The sequence below is a fragment of the Herpailurus yagouaroundi genome, unplaced genomic scaffold, assembly GCF_014898765.1.
Source record: "Herpailurus yagouaroundi ecotype Mexico unplaced genomic scaffold, PumYag 183, whole genome shotgun sequence".
NCBI lineage: Eukaryota > Metazoa > Chordata > Mammalia > Carnivora > Felidae > Herpailurus > Herpailurus yagouaroundi.
Window position 1 is genome coordinate 3772982 of NW_024412414.1, and position 19420 is coordinate 3792401.

At 45.8% G+C, this 19420-nt stretch overlaps 1 protein-coding gene across 3 annotated transcripts in view; it reads right to left on the reverse strand.

Moving 5' to 3' along the window:
• Window positions 1–19420, reverse strand: part of HRH1 (histamine receptor H1) — an 81379-nt gene that overhangs the window by 18662 nt on the left and 43297 nt on the right. The window contains exon 2 of one of the 3 annotated variants that reach the window (XM_040491955.1): window positions 7977–8093. The exons of 1 other annotated variant lie outside the window; for it this stretch is intronic. In XM_040491955.1, the coding sequence (XP_040347889.1) occupies window positions 7977–8022 (46 nt within the window). In that variant the 5' untranslated portion in view covers window positions 8023–8093. Of the gene's footprint in view, window positions 1–3919; window positions 4016–7976; window positions 8094–19420 lie in introns of those variants that run through there. One more of the 3 variants, XM_040491957.1, reaches the window with a different exon arrangement.

Consider the following 19420-nt stretch of genomic DNA (forward strand, 5'->3'; position numbering starts at 1 on the left):
TGAAAGAAATAAAGGATCTAAATAAATGGGGAGATACGCAGTGCTCACGGATTAGAAGATTCAGCATAGTAAATGTGTCAACTCTCCCCAAATCAATGTACAGATTTAATGGCATTCCTATCCAAATCTCAGCAAGATGCCTTGTAGATACAGAGGAGACCATTCTAAAATTTATAGGGAAAGACAAAGGAACTGGAATAGGTAAAATTATTTTTAAAAAGAAGAATAAAATGGGAGCAATCAGACTACCTGATTTTAAGACGGATTATATAGCTACAATAATCAAGACCATAGCATTGGTGGAGGGGTAGACACAGACCAATGGAACAGAATAGAGAACCAAGAAACACACCTGCACAAATATGCCCAGGAGATTTTTGACACAGGTGCAAAATCAATTTACCTGGAGAAAAGGTGTGTTCAACAGATGGAGTTAGACCAGTTGGATATCCATAGGCAAAAAAGAAAATGGACCTTCACTCGGAACCTCATACTTCATAAGAAAATGAACCCAAAGTGGTTCACAGACTTAAATGTAAAACATGAAACCATAAACCTTTTAGAAAAATTTATTAGAGGAAATCTTCAAGGTCCAGGGCTAAGCAAAGAGTTCTTAGACTTGACACCAAAAGCGTGACCCATAAAGAGAAAAACTGATGAACTGGATGGATCTCTCCTTCTGTGATTTACCTACTCCCATTATAATCTTTGCTGCATCAATGTGTTTTTTGTACCATCATTTACTTGATGTATATTTTTTAACAGATCCACTTTTTTTTTAAAGCTCAAGTTTATTTTACTACCATATATGAAAAGCCAGTCTTCTGTTTGTGTTTTTTGTTGTTGGTTTTTTTTTTTTTTGCCATTTACTAGAAGCTTTATATTAAAATAAATAGGATGACAACAAAACAATGTGATTAAATTCTAGCCAGATATTTTGAGGAAGGTTCTTCATTAAAAAAAAAAAGATGAGGGGCGCCTGGGTGGCGCAGTCGGTTAAGCGTCTGACTTCAGCCAGGTCACGATCTCGCGGTCTGTGAGTTCGAGCCCCGCGTCGGGCTCTGGGCTGACAGCTCAGAGCCTGGAGCCTGTTTCGGATTCTGTGTCTCCCTCTCTCTCTGCCCCTCCCCCGTTCATGCTCTGTCTCTCTTTGTCCCAAAAACAAATAAATGTTGAAAAAAAAATTAAAAAAAAAGATGAATACTTGCAATATAAGTATTAAAGATCAACCTGCACTAAACTGAGACTCTCGTGCAGGTAATCAGAAGAAATGAAAACCAACGTGACTCAATATTAATCAACGCCGTGATGGTGTGCAATTTATAGTCACTTCAGGTACCACCTAAAATGTGGCAAGCACTATTTTAACTCTCATCACACCATCATTACGCTCCTAAATGCCTTTAAGGAAAAGTCCAAATTCTTTAGGCTGCTGGCATGATGTTGTATACTCCAAAAATAATGAAACCACTGTCCCCAGACACCCCAAGTTCTTTCAGCCGTCAAGCTCTACACATGTTATTCCCTCCTTGTGGAAGAGGATGTACCTTTAGAATGGGGACCTCATTTTCGTACACTATTCTCTCCTTCGGGGCCTACCTCAGAGCCTGCCTGCAACAACCAGGCGAGGAGGATGAAAAGGAGAAAGAGAGGGATGGAAGGGTCATTAAAGAAGACAGGAAGAAAAGAACAGAAGGGAGGAAGACAGGAAGGAAGAAAAGGATGGAGGAAGGAAGGAAGATGATGAACTTCTCTTTTCAAAGTTTGTTTGTTTGTTTACGTAATCTCTACACCCAATGTGGGGCTTGAACCCATGACCCTGAGATCGAGAGTCACATTCTCTTCTGACTGAGTCAGCCAGGCACCCCTGAACTTTTATTTATCATACAAAACTCATGTTAAAATTTCCTTCCTCTTTGAAGCTTTCCTATATCCTTTAGCCACATGTAAACATTTCTTCCTGCGGATTCCCACAGTATTGTTTCCATAGCTCCATTAAGGCATTTAATGTTCTGTATTCTAATGGATGGATGGATGGATGGATGGATGAGTGAGAGAGGGAGTGAATGAATGAATGAATGAATGAATGAATGAATTAATTCAGGTATCCTTCACTTAGACTTTGATCCTTATAAGGGCAGGGACAATATGATATTCACCTATTATTCCAGTACCTAGCCCATAGGTTCTTAACTGTGGCTGCACACTGGAATCCCACAGGGAGACTTAACAAACCAAAAACCACTAATGTCTGGTTCCCACCCTCACAAATGATTCTGATTTTGATTGGCATGTGGTCTGAGTATCAGGATTTTTGAAAACTCTTCAGATGCAGCCAAGACTACGAACCATTGCCTAATCCAAAGCTGAATGGCAGGAGGAGCTGAGTAAATGATGAATGAGTGAATGGATGAGTTCTTTTTAACACATCACAATCCTGACCTAATGTGACCATTTTCAGGGCTTCTTGTTATGCTAATTCATTAATATATTCAGGAACTATTAATTAAGCAATGATGCGGTACCAGGTGTTATGCTAGGCCAAGCTGCTGGAGATGGAAACATGAGTAAGGCTCCCACTTCTCCCCCTGTTCCAATGTGCCTTTGGGAAGGCTGGGGCTGTGTCCTTGTTCATCCAAGAACTTTCTGTCCTGCTGGTTAATTGGTCAGTACCAACAGCAATCATCTCCCCAGTGACTGACTGCAAACCTTACATGTGGCTGCTTCCTTCCGCAAATGTAAGGACAGACTCTATAAATTCCCAGAGAGAAACTTCCTGGAGGGTATGTGTGAGTCAACAGACCAAAAAGAAAGTGGTCCTGTCTAGATGTCTCCAAGCACTGCAGAAGTGACAGGCGAGTCTCTCAGGTGAAACCCTGTCCTACTCAAATAAACTTCCTTCCCGGTGTGTAGTTACACAAAGAAAATCCAAGGCCCTAGGGTAGGGTATTAAAATCTAAACTACCCCACAGTTAAAGAGAATTTCCTTCCCAACTGCTGGCCTCTCGTACTTAGAGCTGCTTTAAGATTTGCACCACAGATTGCTAAAAAGCAGAGATAATGGCCATTTGGGCCACTGCTGCTCTGGTTCAGACGTAGATAATATCTCTGCTCAACTGTTTAACAGCTTCCTAAATAGTCATCCTGATTCTGATCTGGGTCCCCTCAACCCATCCTACACGCAGAAGCCACATAATCTTTCTAAAAACCACACATCCAATCACCTCTTTCTCCCAATGAAACTCTAATGGCTTGCCATGGCTGCCAGGCCACAAATAGGACACACAGGATAACCCCCACCTCCCCATTTGGCAACCCAAATGAAACTGGGCTGTCTTGTGTCCAGTCTATCCATGGTACTACATTCAGAAGAGATTCAAGTCCAACACCCAGGAAGAAAACAGCTGGAAAATAACTTAAACATTTACCAAAGATTCTAAGAGAGGTCAAATCAAAAACAAAAACAAAAACAAAACAAAACAACTCCCACAGCACCTCTTCTCCCATCCATTACCCTACTGTGCCACTTCCTGTGTCAGCCGCTTGCCAGCAAATCTCCCTTTCTCCCCTCAAAACCCGTAGCTTGCATTTGTTCCCTCTTCGCATTTTTTCTATCTTCCACACACCAATCTTTCTGACCTAGCTGAAGGGGCGCCTTGCACTTCTAATATAAATCCACTTCGCTTTCTTGGTGCCTTGTCTTCTTTGCCCATTACTCCGATCAGCACCACAGAAGCCCCAAAGAGAAGTACTCAAAACCATAGTCTACTCGGGAAACCGAGGGAGAGGGCCAGGCAGTGTGGCGCTTTGCATGTTAAAACCTTTGACCTCACACAAGAGCCTTTTCCAAGGGGACCCAACTTCCCTCTTCGATACTCCACTTTGTCTCCACAGGCCTGGCTCTCGCACACCCTCATACCTTTGCAAATGCTGTTCTCTCTGCCTGGGCTGCCTGTTCCTCTCTTCTCCGCCTGGCAATACACTCAATTAATGCTTTACAACCAGCTCTGATGTCACTTCCTTTAAGGCTGAGTTCTACTAGACGGGGCTCCTTGGCTTCCTTCCCTAGGTTTTTTCTGAACTTTGTACAGACCTCTGTTGTAACCCTTGTCAAGCTGGGTTGTAATACCTTAATTACTGATCAGACTTTTTCATTAGACCGTGGGTGCCAAATTTAAGTCTGAGTCATCTCTGTGCCCTCAGCCCCAAGAACCAGGGAGCTGCTCAAGAAACAGTTACTGAATGCTCTAGAAATATGCTCCAGCTATGAGTGCTACAGAAAAGCATTTCCCTGTGTCCTCCCCTCTGCTCATTAGCCTGGGAGCACTTGTCACAGTGGGGCTTGAGAGGTCTTTCCTGGCACTCACAGGGCTATGCCTGCGTGCCCTCCCTTGTCTGGTCAGCCCTCCAAAGGGTAGTCTGTCCCTCTCTCTGACCCTGCCAGGCCTGGTTCTCACCTAGCCAAAAATAAAAGGAGCTAAAGGCAGCCCAGCAATTAGGCATGAGAATGAAATAAAGGCATCCAGACTTGAAGAAGTAAAACCTCTCTGTTTGCAGATGACAAGATCTTACATACACAAAATCCCAAGGATTCTATAAGAAAACGATCAAAGCTAATAAACGATTTTAGGGGGCCTATGTCCTCAGTCTGGGATGGGAAGGGCCCTACTGCCACTGGATCCACCTTCCTGTGTCATTTGCCATCACACCTTCCTTTCCATGGCTCTTTGCACCAGCACATGGAGTGTCCTGTTCAAGGCTGCCTGCTTTGCCCTCAGGGTGATGTATCTGGGCAGTGCCTTTGTCTGGAATGTTTCTCTCCCACCATTGCCTTATTTGTAAACCCTAGAAATAAGAGCTACATCTATTGAGGTTAAGTGTTCATCATGTCTAATCTCACAGCAACCCCATCAGGAAGGAACTATCATTATCACCCACATTTTTCATATGAAACTCTGTTCCTGTCCCTTGCCCAGACTCCATGGTTCCATGGCCCAGCTGGGCTTTGAATCCAGGGCTTCCAGACTCCAACATCCAAGTTCCTAACTAAAAATCTGGGAAGATAAGAGAGGACCCATTCCCCTGGATAGATGTGTCTTTTCCCTTCCTAATGCCAAGGCTGGTTTAGTGCTGACTCTGCAGTGTGGTCATTTGTCTGGAGCTTTTCTCTTTCCTGTTAGGCAGGAGGTTACTTGGCAACAGGAGCCATGCCCTCATCAGCTTTATAGCCTCATATGCCAGCACTGCTCAGCACACAGTAGGTCCACATATTGTAGGGCATCAGCAAGGATGGAACAATACAGTGGGGGAACAATACACTAAGGAGAACATATGTCTGTTCTTTTTTGCATGTACAGGAGAGATGACATCGCTCATATGTGGGGGACGAGGCTAATCTGGCAGGCACACGTTGTGGTGGGGGGAAGGCTGTCCCCTTCCCTGCTGTTGCTCCCCATGCATCCAATCCCCATCCTCTGCAAATCTGCAGAGGACCCACCCTAAAGAGAAGAGCCCATTCTTCGTGGCACAGGATTTGTCCACTCATGTTTGTTTACTGTGTGTCTGGCTCATAGTAGGTGCTTGGTAAATATTTGTTGAATGAATTTGCTGTGTGACTTTCAGCTTCTCTGGACCTCCTCTGTCAAACAAAGGGGTTGCACTAGATCAGATGCTTTCAAATCCCACACCACTTTCCTTGGTAGTTCAACTACTGGTTCTTATATAAAAAAAAAAAAAAGTTTATAATCAGATAAAAGCAGATTGCTCTGACTAGTGGGGGAGGAATGGGGGTCCCAGAGCCCTATCTGCTTGACTCTTGAGACCTTCTTTGCCCCAGTATGCCCAGAAATTCCTCAGAGTACAGTTTGATAACAATTGAGCTAGAGGAACTCTAAAAGTCCTTATGGCTATAAAATTCAGACTTCTCTTGAAGGAACATCTGCATTTTAGAGAGTGGCTCTGAAAATGGAAAACCCTCTCTGACACATTTGGACAACTATCATCGCATGTCTAATGTGCTTGAATGGTCGAATGTGAGGCACCTTGATTGGAAGGGAGAGGTGGAGTTGTCTCAGGATGGAGGATGGATTCTTCCCAGTGCCTTGACACCACACTGGTATAGAGGACCACTTGCTCTGCCTAGACATGTATGTAATTTGGCCCTGGCCACACAATGTGTCAGCAGTCAGCAACCTGAACCGCTGTACTTTCTTGTCAGCCTCCCATCTTTTTCCTAAATGGGAATCTGCTTCAATCCTACTTTTTTCCACTGATTTTTTTCCCCTCTTTCTGTTTGCCAGAACTCAGTAAAACCTCCACTGATTGTAACAATTTAAATAGAGCAGTAAACTCAGGAAGTTGAACAAATGGATGAATGACAGGCAAATAGCCTTAGACTGTGGTATTTCAGTTAAAATTCCATACAACTCTTGGGCTTTATAATAACATGGGAACCACTTAGCTTCTTATGAAAACAATCACAGACACTAGGAAATAATCATAGTCTTCATAAATGGTTACCAAGAGAACCTTCCTAATCCAGGGAAGTTACAGCTGTGAATATACAGCATGTTTTGGTTCCTTGTCTTGACCCAACCCTGGCTGTCCCTCACCCCCAACCTGACCCTTGCCTCCTGCTGCTTTGTTATTCCCCCAGTTCCTGAGCCCAGGGTGTAGATGTTAAAGAGAGGTGTTAGCTAACTGCCATCAGAACAACTACACAATAATCGGAATAAAGGATTAATGGACAATTTGAAGGAGAAACTGATATAATCATGTTCAGAGTGGCATCACTCAAAGGGTGGAAGCAATCCACCAACAGATGAGTGAATAAACACAATGTGGTCTGTGCATATAATGGAATATCATTCAGCCTCAAAAAGGAATGAAATTCTGATACATACTACAACCGAGATGAGCCTAGAGGAAATTGTACTAAGTGAAAAAGCAAGTCACAAAAGACAAACATTGTATGATTCTATCCTCAGGGCAAATCTGTGGAGACAGAAAGTCGAATGATGGTTGCCAAGGCTAGGGAAAGGGGGAATGGGAAGTTAGTGTTTGATGGGTACAGAGGTTTAATTTTGTAAGATGAAAAAGGTTCTAGAGATGGATGGTGGTGATGGCTGCATGATAATGTGAATACACTTAATGTTGCTGAACTATACACATAAAAATGGTGAAAATATAAGTTTTATGTTATGTTCATTTTTCCACAATAAGAGAGAAAGAGAAAGAAAGAAAGACAGAAAGAAAAAGAGAGAAAGAAAGAAAAGAAATGAAAAAAGAAAAGAAAGGAAGGAACAAAGAGAGAGAAAGAGAAAAAGAGAAAGAAAGAAAGAAAGAAAGAAAGAAAGAAAGAAAGAAAGAAAAGAAAGAAAGAAAAGAAAGAAAAGGGGAGGGAAGGGAAGGGAAGGGAAGGGAAGGGAAGGGAAGGGAAGGGAAGGGAAGGGAGAGAATCAGGTCAAACAACTCCTTGCAGCATTCTGGGGTGGGGAGGTGTCTAACATGAAAGGATTTGTCAGTTGAAGGGGATTCTTAGAATCTTCCTGAGAATTCAAGGTAGATTGAATGTGAATGTCTAGTAGATGCCAGTGCACTGACTGAATTATATTTTACATTTTCTTACGAACTCCTATTCGCATGTCCAGATATTCAGGGAGCAGCAACCTCAGTGACTCCTCCATCTGACTTAGTCTCTCCTCTCAGTACAGTCAAGGAATCAAGGGTTGGCTGTCTCTTTCCCTGTCCTGAGGAAGCAGGATTGTGAAGGACACTGGCTAGGAAAAACAACTATGAGAGGCAGGGAACCCTTCCCGGGTCACTGCTCTGCACTTGTCTGGTCTTTAAGCTCACACAGCCTGGTAAAGGCAGTAGAAAGGTGGGAGAGGCAAACAAGGCTTGTGGGAGGCAGCCCAAGCCTAGAAGGGTAAAAGCAGCACTATTTTCCCGACATAAGACAACAGGAAGCAATTTACTGTCTCCGTCTTGTGTCTCCAGCGCATTTTCACCTGCTACAGGCATGCACAGGAAGGCACTGGGGACTCCACACCTCTCACTGCCTGCTGCTTCCTGGGGCCACGGGAGGCTCTGCTCTGTTGGAGGAAAAACAAGTATGAGCAGGTTCAGCCCCGAGCGCCACAGGTCCCAGCAAGCAGCTACCAGCCTCAGTGATAGTTCTTACAGAGGACAGGATTTTCAGGAGAATCAGGAGGCACTGGACCTCAGACAAGCGACTTTGGCAAAATCACCAAGCACGTCAGGGGTGGAGGTGAAGACTTCACCTGGGGCTCCTTACCCCCAGGTCTGCTTCTTTCCAGGACCACCAACTCACATTTATAGCTCTTACTAGAATCCAGGTGTGGTGCTAGGGGATTATACGCACTGTCTTGTTAAATGGCCAGCACAATGCTAGGAGCTAAGTACTTTTAAAATTTCTTTTCCAGATAAGGAAACCAGGGTTTAGAGAGGTTAAGTAATGGTCACAGGTCACAGAGCTGACAGGAGGCAGAACCTGAATTTTTATCTGATTTTATACAATACCTCCTCACTTCTTACTTTAAAAGCATTTTTTTTTAACGAAAAAAAAAAAAAAAAAAAAAAGCAAGCCTGACCAGTCCCTGAACTCTCTGCCTCCTGTGTCTTTGCTCACGCAGTTCCTTTTTGTCGCACCACCATTCTATAAAATGTACTGACCTCCTGACCTGCTGAGATCCTGCCCAACCCAAAGGCCCAGCTCAAGTGCTACCCCTACTGAGGTGCTTTTCTGATTCCTACCACCTGACCCGGTCAGAACCTCTGTCATCTCTCAGCATGACAGCCTTTTGCACACGTCTTTCCTTTTCTTTAGTACATTCTATCTTAATTTTTTGGTCTAAGTAATAATAGTCTAAGGTCAGTTATCACCAGGGAGCACTTGTATCGTGTTGGCCATGCAAAGGACTTACATTTACTATGTAAGCCTCTATTATCATGTCCGTTTTATAGACTTGGAAACTGCTAAGAAGCTCAAGGTCACCCAGTTAGCAAGAAACAAAGCTAGGCATTCATTCAATCAAGTAATCAATCAATATTAAGGGTCTATAATACACTAGACATATACTAGATGTTGGGAAAATAGCAGTAACCAAGTCAGACAAAGTTCCCATCCATTCTGGTGGGCAGAGCCAGTTTATAAAAAAACAAAAAAACAAAACAGTAAATAAATACTACATTAGGCAGTGATAAATGCTCTGAGAAAACAAGAGGGTTATTATGGCTGGGGTCAGTGTGCTATTGTATAAAGGATGGTCAGGGTGATGTGGTGGCACTTGGGCAGAGGCCTAAGGAAGTGAGGGAATGAGTTATGCAAAGGTCTAGAAGAAAGAGCATCACAGGAGGCAGGAACAGCCTGTGCAAAGGCCCTGGGGTGGACACATCTTTCACATGTTTGATAAACACCAAGGATATCAGTATGGCTGGAGCTGAGTGACAGAGGAAGGCAGAGGAGTGGCAGGGATTAGTTCACATGGGGCCTTGCAGATGTGGTAGGTACTTTGGTTTTGACTTTGAGTGAGATGAGAAGCTGCTGGAAGATGGTTCCCAGAACCCATGCTCTTCATTACTATGCCATACGGTCTGATTGTTATCTGAATGAATGCCAAAAGGTACTTGTGGACATTTTCTCATTAAAACCAGCATGATGGCAGCTAGATAGCCTGAAAACAACCCCGATCTAACAGGGATGGCATGACCATCCCTTTGGTTGTCAGGAGAGTCTGTGGCCCCCACAGCACAGGACTGGTGAGGTCCTGTGATGGCCTCAGTGGGCCCTCTAACTGGACTCGGCAAAGTGTAAACTTGCTAGGCCTGTCCCTGGGGTGGTCTCAGCCCCTCCATGAAATGTGTCCTTCGCTTGAAAGAAGCAGAGAGAAAAAGGTAACTTCTGTAATGACTCACCAGAGAGAAATGAAAATTGTGTCCAGGCTGGAAAACAATCCATGTGAAAGTCACACATTGGCTTCCAGAATATATATATACAAAGCTTTTTCTTTCTCCTTCTCATTAGAAGTATGTCAGAGCCTTCTCACATAGACTGCCTCACAGCATGACAGAGACCAAGTCCTGAAATTCCTGCCTTTGTTCCTGCTGCAGTTCTCTCTGAGGCAAAAATACAGTCCTGGGGATGTGGCCAGGCCCCTGCCCCTGAGCCTGACTGGCAAGTTCCATCTGACAGCAGCAGGCACATGCTCTGGTGGTCCTAGGACAATCCTGGTTGCAAATATTCTCCTGAAGGGTACCCCCCTACGAACCAACCATTCCCCAACTCTGGAGGCCACAGGAACCACTGAAGAGCCTGTCAAAAGGCAGGTTTCGGGGAACTGGACCCAGGAGGTCTGGCATGAGGCCCAGAAGCTGCATTTCAAATAAGGAGTCCCGAATGATTCTGATCTGAGACACTGCCCCAAACCATAGGAACAAGGCCAGGAGCTGCATGCATCTAAGCTTACAGGAAGTGGCCCCAGATCCTTTCTCAAGAAGGATGTTTTGGTTCCTGGCAGGGCTGAGAACTCTCCTGGGCAAATCTCAGCAGAGAAGAATCTTGAAAGCCCACTCCTTGCTGAGGTCCATCCCAGTGCTCTGCATTTATTATCCTGACTTGAGCTTCCAACACTGCCCACGGTTTGCTCTTTGGGTCCTGAGGCCCACGCCCTGGGGTCTGGAGCTGCCCTGCCTACGGCCAGAACTGGGGCGGGTGTCAGACCTGCTCTGGTGTGAAAGGTAAAACAAGGTCTCATCCTGATTATGAAATACTATTTCATTTCTCATTGTGCTGAATTGTGGCGGCAATAACGTACTCCCCTAGCAGCTGGAAACAAAAGAGCTCAATGGGCAACGTCTGTGATTATTATAATCACTGGAATAGGGGGCCACTAGCTCTAGCGCCTGGCTGGCACCCCCTTCCTCAGGATTTACAACGTTGGCTTGAGAGCTCTGTTTGCTGCTTGCTTTAGGCACCAAATTTGCTAATTAAAAATTTCCCATGGTGCGTTCATTTTTATCTCTGGTCTAAGGAATTCTCCTCCCCAAGCCTTCTCTTTTGTTATTTCTAATCTCTTCACTTGCTTGCTTGATATTTTCTCTTATCCTGCTTTCTTTTCTTCCTCATAGCACCCAGCACTACTGAAATAGATTTAGTTGCTTGCTACTTTATCTTCTATCTCAATCCCCCTAGCAGGTAAGCTCGTTGGGAGCTGACCTTTTATCTTGTTCATCGCTGGATTTTGATGCTTGGCACATAACAGGCACTGCATCAATATTTGCTGAGTGAATGAATAAGTGAATGAATGATGTTATTATACTGAGAGACCATGGAATTATCTCTTAACTCCATGGTGCTCCATTCATTGGATCCAGGGGTCTTTGGGGGACTAAATGAATATACCAAAAATAGGAAGTTTATTTAGTAGTTACTATGTACCAGGCGCATACATTTTTTGTGGTTTTGTCCTCAAAGCAGTTTTTCAAAGTAGAGATTATGAACCCCATTTATGAGATGTAAAGACAAAGACAAAGCCACAGAGCTGGTAAGGGCAGAGGGGGGATTCAAACCCAAGTCATCTAATGCTAAGGTCTTCACTCTACCCATAAAGAGCTGGACTAGATTCTATCTACCTTGTGTTGACATTGGGATAGGATCCAGAGGCAAGCACGACATACCCCTACCCTCCACAAGTCATGTCTACAGTCTATCTGGGGAGGCAGCAGAGTGACAATGGGCAGGGAATTGGAGTTAGCCTCCCAATCAGAGCTCCATCTCTTACTAGCTGAGCCTCAGGATCTTCCTCTGTAAAATGGAGTTAATAATTACTTCCCTGTAGGGATGTTCCACTGACACAATACACAAAGAGAGTATACTGAACAGAGCTTGGCATGTAGTAGAGACTCAATAGACAACTGGGCTGATTGGCTACCGCTAGAGAGACAAAACTCACATGAAAGTGCTGATCTAGCCCACTGGTTCCCAAACTTGTCTTCATGGAAGATGCCATGGACTGAATGCGTCCCCTCGATTCATATGTTGAAGCCCTAACTCCAATGTGATGGTATTTGGACATGGAGCTTTTAGGAGATAATGAGGTTTAGAGGAGGTTGTGAGAGTAGAGACCCCATGATAGGATTAGTGCCTTTATAAGATGAGGGAAAGACACCAGAGGGTCCTCTCTGTGCCATGAGAGGACACAGTGAGAAGGTGGCTGTCTGCAAGCCAAGAAGAAAGCCCTTGCCAAGAGCCTGACCATACTGACACTCTGGTCCTGGGCTTCCTACCCTCCAGAACTGTGAGAAGTAAATGTCTGTTGTTTACTCGCCCAGTCAATGGTACTTTGCTGTGGCAGCCTGAGCTAAGACAGAAGAGATTCTGGAAGTCACAGGGCTAAGAGGCAAACACATAAACTACTGATAGATTTAATTCCACCAAACAGACCAGAAGCAGTTTTATTATCAGATAAGATGTGCCAAGAAAAGAATAAAGAGCCTCTACACAAAAATTACCATCACGGGCACCTGTGTGGCTTAGTTAGTTGAGCGTCCAACTCTTGGTTTTGGCTCAGGTCATGATCCCAGGGTTGTGGGATCAAGCCCCACGTTGGTCTCTACACTGAGCATGGAGCCTGTTTAAGATTCTCTCTCTCTCTTCCTCTGCCTCTCTCCCTTGTTTGTCCTCTCTCTCAAAAAAAAATTACCATCACAAATAAACAATTTCCAAATCTCTTTGCTAAGTACAGTTGACCCTTGCACAACATGGGAGTCACGGGACCAACCCCCGCCCCCTCCCCCGTACAGTCAAAAACCCATGTATAACTTTTGACTCACCCCAAACTTAACTATTAATGGCCTACTATTAGCCGGAAGCCTTACCGATAACATAAACAATCCATCAACACCTATTTTGTGTATGTATTAGATACTGTATTCTTATAGTAAGCTAGAGAAAAGAAAACATGAAGAAAACCATAAGGAAGAGAAAATACATTTACAGTCTTATACTGTTAAAAAATCCATATGCGAGTGGACCCATGCAGTTCAAACCTGTGTTGTTCAAGGGTCAACTGTATTTCCTAATTGGGCTTTTTTATTTTCCTATCAACATGAGCAATCCAAGGCAGATGAATGTGCAGGAAGCTGGCATTCTTACAGCTGTGCTGGTCTAAATTAGGGCTCTCTTCCAGGAGTGCAGTTTGGTAATTTTTTTTGTACTCAAAGTCTTTAAAATATACATCCTTTTCCTCAGCAATTCTGTTTCTGAGAATCTGTCATCCCACAGCATACAAAGGGGTGTTCACCAGAGTTGTTTCTATTATTGGAAAACCAGAAACTATATAAACAACAATCATTATGGGATTGGTTAAATATTGGCTCATGTGAACACTGAGAAAAAAATGCAGCTGTTAATAATGATGTGGCTTTTTCTGTTGATATGGGAAGATGTTCACGGCTGTCAAATTAAGAAGGGCACAAAATAGTGTATAATCATATTATGCAAAATTGGATGAGTGTGTATCCTGGGAGAAAAGTTTCCTGAAAATCCCCAGTTTTACCTTGGTAGGATTTTAAGTGACTTTTTTTTAAGCTTTTGATTTAATAAATAGTATTGTGTCAGGACAAAGTTAACCAAAAAAAAAAAAAAAGTCAATATAAAATTCATTTAAGGTAAAGTGTTAAGGGAAGAATGGGTACAACAAGAAACAGATGTGAAAAGATTGTGAAGGGAATGTGAAAGTTTGTAAATATACACCCTTATACCATTTTATTTTTTAAATATTTTAAAGTGTATTTATTTATTTTGAGAGTGAGAGAGCCTGCGAGCATATGGGGAAAGGGCGGGGGTTGGAGAGAGAGAGAGAGAGAAAGAAGGAGAGAGAGAATCCCAAGCAGGCTCCACTCCATCAGCACGGAGCCCAACAGTCATGACCCATGGTTAGAGGGTCAGCTCAAACCCACTAACCATGAGATCATGACCTGAGCTGAAGTTGGACGCTTAATCCACTGAACCACCCAGGCACCCCTGAAATACACAGTTTTAAGTTCTTCTTTGCCCCACTCTTGTATACGCTGTACAATGTGGAAAGACTGTTCTCACCTTTAAACAATAAACTTCTGAATGAGGAAACCTCCCCCTTTTCTCTACCCACTGATCTGGTTTGGGTGGTCCACAAAACCCATCCCTCTTGACAGCTGTCGGGGCACAGGCTAGACAGACCCAGTGGACATGAGGGGATGGCCACCCCTGTCCCCTGGCTCTTGCAGTGGCTCCCTATCTCCTAGCCTCCCAAATGAGGGCAACAGTGTGTGCATATGGAAGGTCCACTTTGCAAAGATGGTCCTGATCCTTTGTGCATCTTCCTACAACCAATCTGTAAGAGAGGCCTTTTGATTACCACCCCCCTCCATTCTATAGACCAAGAAACCAAGGCTCAGAGAGGTAAAGTCTTGTCTAAGGTCACACAGCCAGTGCGCGGAAAAGCTCAGACTCAAGCCCAGGTCTGTCTGAGTCTGGAACACGTCACTCTAAACCTCTGCCAAGTTCTGACTTGGCCTGGCCTTTGAGGGTCAGCGTGATCTGGCTTCTACCTGCCTTTCCCGGCTCCCCCTCCCACTGCCACTCCCTGCCTACCACCAACTCCTGACCCCCAAACTTCAATACACCCAAGTATCTCATACCTCCATGCCACTGCTCCTGCTGTTCCCCACCTCCAGGAATGCCCTTTCCACTGCAAATCTCCAGAGACTTCCACCCATCCTTCAACTCCCTAACCAAGTGCTCCCCCCATGGGTTCCCTCCATCACAGGACTTCCACCCTGCTGTTATGGTCTGTCCTCCTGTCTGTTCTTTCCTACAGATCTGCGAGGCCCTCGAAGTTACAGACGGTGTTTTCTGCCCCAGGCGCTGGGCATAGGGCTTGGCTCATGGCAGGCACCTGGGAATTCCCGAGTAGCTTGACAAAAGGCTTAAAAAGTCAGACAGACATAGTTTGAGCTCAGTTCCCTACCGTACCAGCCGTGTGACCCTGGACAAGTCACTCCACCTCTCTGAGCCTCAGCTTCTGCGTCTATAAATTGTTGTGAGGACAAAATAACATGATTGTAGGCAAAGAGCTTGACCCAGTGAGCCCTCCACAAATATCAGCTATAATCATGATGATTTCAGTTGAGTAATGTATTTATAAATGAATCTGGCCACAGGTGCAGGGGGATCCAGGTGGTAGGAGGAGTGGGATCAGGTACTGAAAGAAAGTCCAGGTCAGAGGCCAATTCTGGTATCCAAGGATGGGAGAACAGCCAACCATAAGTGGCAATCCATGTCAAAGGTCAGAGGCTGGGTGTACCCCAGCTTTGCAGCCAGGTGGACCACAGGGACAGGGGATCCAGGACCTGAGTAAAGTCCAACTCCAAGGCGAGAGACCTCTGGCGGCAGCAAAAAGAAGTTTGTGAGCCTAGGATTTGGGGGCAGAACTGCTACCCACAGTGGCCAACATCCACGTGCCAGGGGCTTGCTAAGCGCTTTCCATGCATTATCTGACTTCATCTTCACAGCGACCTATTTGTGTCCCACTTCACAGAGGTAGAAACTGAGGCCCAGTCAGGTTAAGAAACTTGCCCAAAGACACAGCTGGTGAGGGTGGAGTCAGGATTCGAACCCAGGTAGTCTGGTTTCAGAAAACTGCTTCCGGCCCTCCTACCCACATAAGGGGACCCAGGCAGGGCAGAGCCTGTGCGTGGGGGTCCAAGGGCCCAGAACGAGGTGATCCCTGTGTCAGGGATTATGTGATCTGAGTCGTTTGTGCACAGTGTGTTCTACCTGGGCTGGGTTGTCCTTCTTCAGCAGAAAGGATTGATCCCTGGAGAGCGGCCAGAGGCAGCTTGGTGAGTGGTGGTGCATACATTTGCCATATCCTCAGACCCACCTACTGAGAGGAAAGGCACCGAGGAGGGTCCTGTGTCACCAGCCAAACTGCTTCCAAATTGCCTTCTTCATTAACTGTACAAATTTGCATCTTAATTAGGCTTAATGGAATACAATTACCAGACCCCAAGTTTCTCTGTCTGATTCCAAGCAAGGATGCCACAGAGGCAGGCCAGAAGCCAAAAACACGGGGCTGAGGAGAGTGTGCCCGGGCTCTCCCTGCGGGAAATCTTGCACCTGGAAGAGGAGGCTCGTGGCAGGCAGGTGGTGTGGGGATGGCAGCTGCCGTGTCCAGGCCCTTGAGGTGAGAAGCTGAGGAGGGCCTGGGCTTTGGAACTGAATGTGGTAGGACGCCCAGCGCCACCTCTGACCAGCTGTGGGGCCATGCTTACCTGCCTTCTCTCAGCCTCAGTTTTCTCCTGCATAAAATGGAATGGCGAAAATATTTACCCCTGGGTAGCTTCCAGGATTGAATGAGATCACAGGTATGACAGGCACAGAACCTAGAATCTAGTTTGCTCTCTTTCTCATGCAATCTCTTTGCTCACTCCGGACTCAGGAGGTCATGTGGTGCTGATCCCCGTCTACTCCTCCCAGGATTCAGTGAATATCGCCTTCTATGACCCTCTCCATGCTCTAGCCACACACACCTCTGAGCCCTGGGAAAGATCGAAGCTCCTTCCTGCCTCAAGGGCTTTGAAAGTGCTCTTCCCTCTGCTTGATCATCTGGCTCCCAACTCTCTGCTTTGTTAATACTTACTCATGCTTCCCGACTCTCTGCTTTGTTAATACTTACTCATGCTTCAAGGGTCACCTCCTCCAGGAAGCCTTCCCTAGCCCAGACTCGACTCTCCTAATACCATTTATGTGTGGGGGTGTTTCACTAGGGTCTCTCTCTCCCCTACTAGACAATAAGCTCCCTGAGGGTGGGCAACACTTACATTGTGTTCTCTGTTGTTTCTTTAGCTCCTGGCTTAGGGTTTATCACACGGGTCCTGTATTCATATTTAATGTGCACATCTCCCTGAGCCTCAGTGAATGCATCTGTCAAATGAGAATCATAACCCCCTCCCTCACGTCATGTTGTTGTAAACAAATTGGGGGGCACCCAGGTGGCTCAGTCAGTTGAGCGTCCGACTTTGTGTCAGGGCATGATCTCGTGGTTCGTGAGCTTGAGCACCACGTCAGGCTCACTGTCAGTGCAGAGCTAGATTCAGATCCTCTGTCCCCTTCTCTGTCTGCCCCTGGCCCGCTCATGCTCTCTCTCTCTCAAAAATTAAAAAAAAAAAAAAAAACAACTTCAGAAAAACCCCACAATTTTTGGCACACAATAGGTCCCAATGGACCATCACCTCCTGCCCCCATTCCTTTTGATTAAGGAGCAGTCAGAAGCATCTGTATAGCTAGCTCAAAAAGCAGTCTGGTTAGGGGACAGCAGAGGGTACACAGCCTAGAGGCTGGCACCACGCAGGATCAGGGTGTCAAATCTGGAAGGAACCTTAGAAAGGATCTAGTCAATTTGTTCCCAAGGGTTCCTTTTCATCTCCCCATCATGAAATAACTCCATCTACCACACCACTACACATATTAAGGAAAAACCCACACTCTCAGCTTTGAATGACTCAAAGGCATTCTGCTCTCTCTGCCTGGTGCCTGCCCCGTGTGAGGGGAGCCATGTGGAGACACCTTGCTGAGGCAATTCTAGCAAAAAGGAAGGCCCACCGGGGCCTGGGCAGCCAGAAAATGATTTCCTTTAACTTCCCCAAATGTTAGCCACAGCCTCTGGAGGCCGGTACAGGGCCAGAGTTAGAGTCGCCACGGGACCACACAAAGGGAAAAGCTCCCTGCTTTCATTTTTCCAAGCTAGACCTGCTTCCTATTGGCAGCGCAGCAGGCCCATGATGAGGCCCGGTTAGGACAGCTTTCTGCCCGGAAGGCTCCTTCTCAGGGGGCAGCGACAGCCTTGGAAACACCTTGAATTTACAGACAGCCCTTGTCCCACAGGGTCTGAGGTTGTGTTGACTTTTCAGCTCGTTTCTTGGAAGGCCCACGTCTGACCTGAGGTCCTTGTGAACCTCTGTAGAGACTTCCTGCCCCGATCCCCACTCTTACGGCATGTCCCGAAGTATCCAGTACTCGGCCACCTCCCCTTGGCTCCTCTCCCGCTTGCCATTCTCTGTCCTTTCTGCCGCCCTGCCCCTCCCACCCCCATCTTCCCGGTTTCATCTCTGCTTTGTTCCAGAGGCATAGTTACTCAGTGTCCATAAAAGCCGGCACCCTTTCACACCCCGGGGCATGTGCACGTGCCGTGTACTTTCCCTGCAGGAGGCCTTCTTCATTTGAAAACCCAGCAAACTCCTAACAACCAGCAGGCCTTTCCCCAGCATTCCCCAGCAGCTCCAGTGGTCACCAGGGCCTGCGTGTTTCAGCACCTCTCCACCTGGAGACAAGTGGCTTATTTGCACATCTGCCTCTCCTTCTGCACTGAAGTCTCCTCTGGTAACACGGTATGCTTCCGTGGCCCCTAGCTCCAGCTCAGACAAGGCTGGAAGGAAGGGGTGGGCCTCTGGAGGCTTTTGTCTAAACTGAATGGATTCCCTAAAACTGCCCACAGATACAAAGAGGGGAGGAGCATCACCCTGGGGAGAGGCCATCAAAGAGATCTAGTCCCCCCACAAAGGTACAGAACCTCCACCCTAGACCCTGAGTATCTCGATGGAAGGAAACCTGTCTAATTCTTATCTGTATTGCAGAGCCCTGCACAGAGCAGACCCTTAACATAAAATGCTACCAAGTCATGGAATTTCTTGGAGCAAGAGATTTAATCTAACCTTCTCATTTTACAGATGGAAAAGCTGAGCCCCAGAGCAGGGAAATGAGTTACTCATTTATCAGCCAGGGGGAATGCTTAGGGGAAATGCCTTCTCTCTTATGAATTAGGAAGAAGCAATATTAATATTACTTGTCCTTCCATTTATTCCCCATTTTCAAGCACCTACTATGTGCAGAGTAAAATTGGGGGTGGGGGGAGATACACAAATGACCGCCACACAGCCCTTTTCTTGGGGAGCTCACAAGCAGCAGGGAGAGAAGATATAGGCGTGGTTTATCAAGATACGCAGATAGCAAAGAGCCTAGGGGAGGGAGGAATGACTTCATGGTGGCTGGTGTCGGGGGAATGCTCTGGCAAGGCTTTGTGCAGAAGTGGCTTCCAATCTGTGCATAAAAGATAACCCGGGCCCCTCAATGCTGGAACCAGCGCCCATGTCTCTGCTCTATTCCCTACTCAGTCTGAACTGTTTCACCCATAATACAGGGATAATAATATATGTGTAGCAGGGCATGTGGCTGAAATAAGGTCAAGTCCATAAAGCTCTCACCACAGTGTAATTCTCAATTACCATAATTATTGTATTATGATGATCAGAACCTACAACGAAGAGATGCTCAGAGAGAGATGGGTGGGGCTGAACTGGC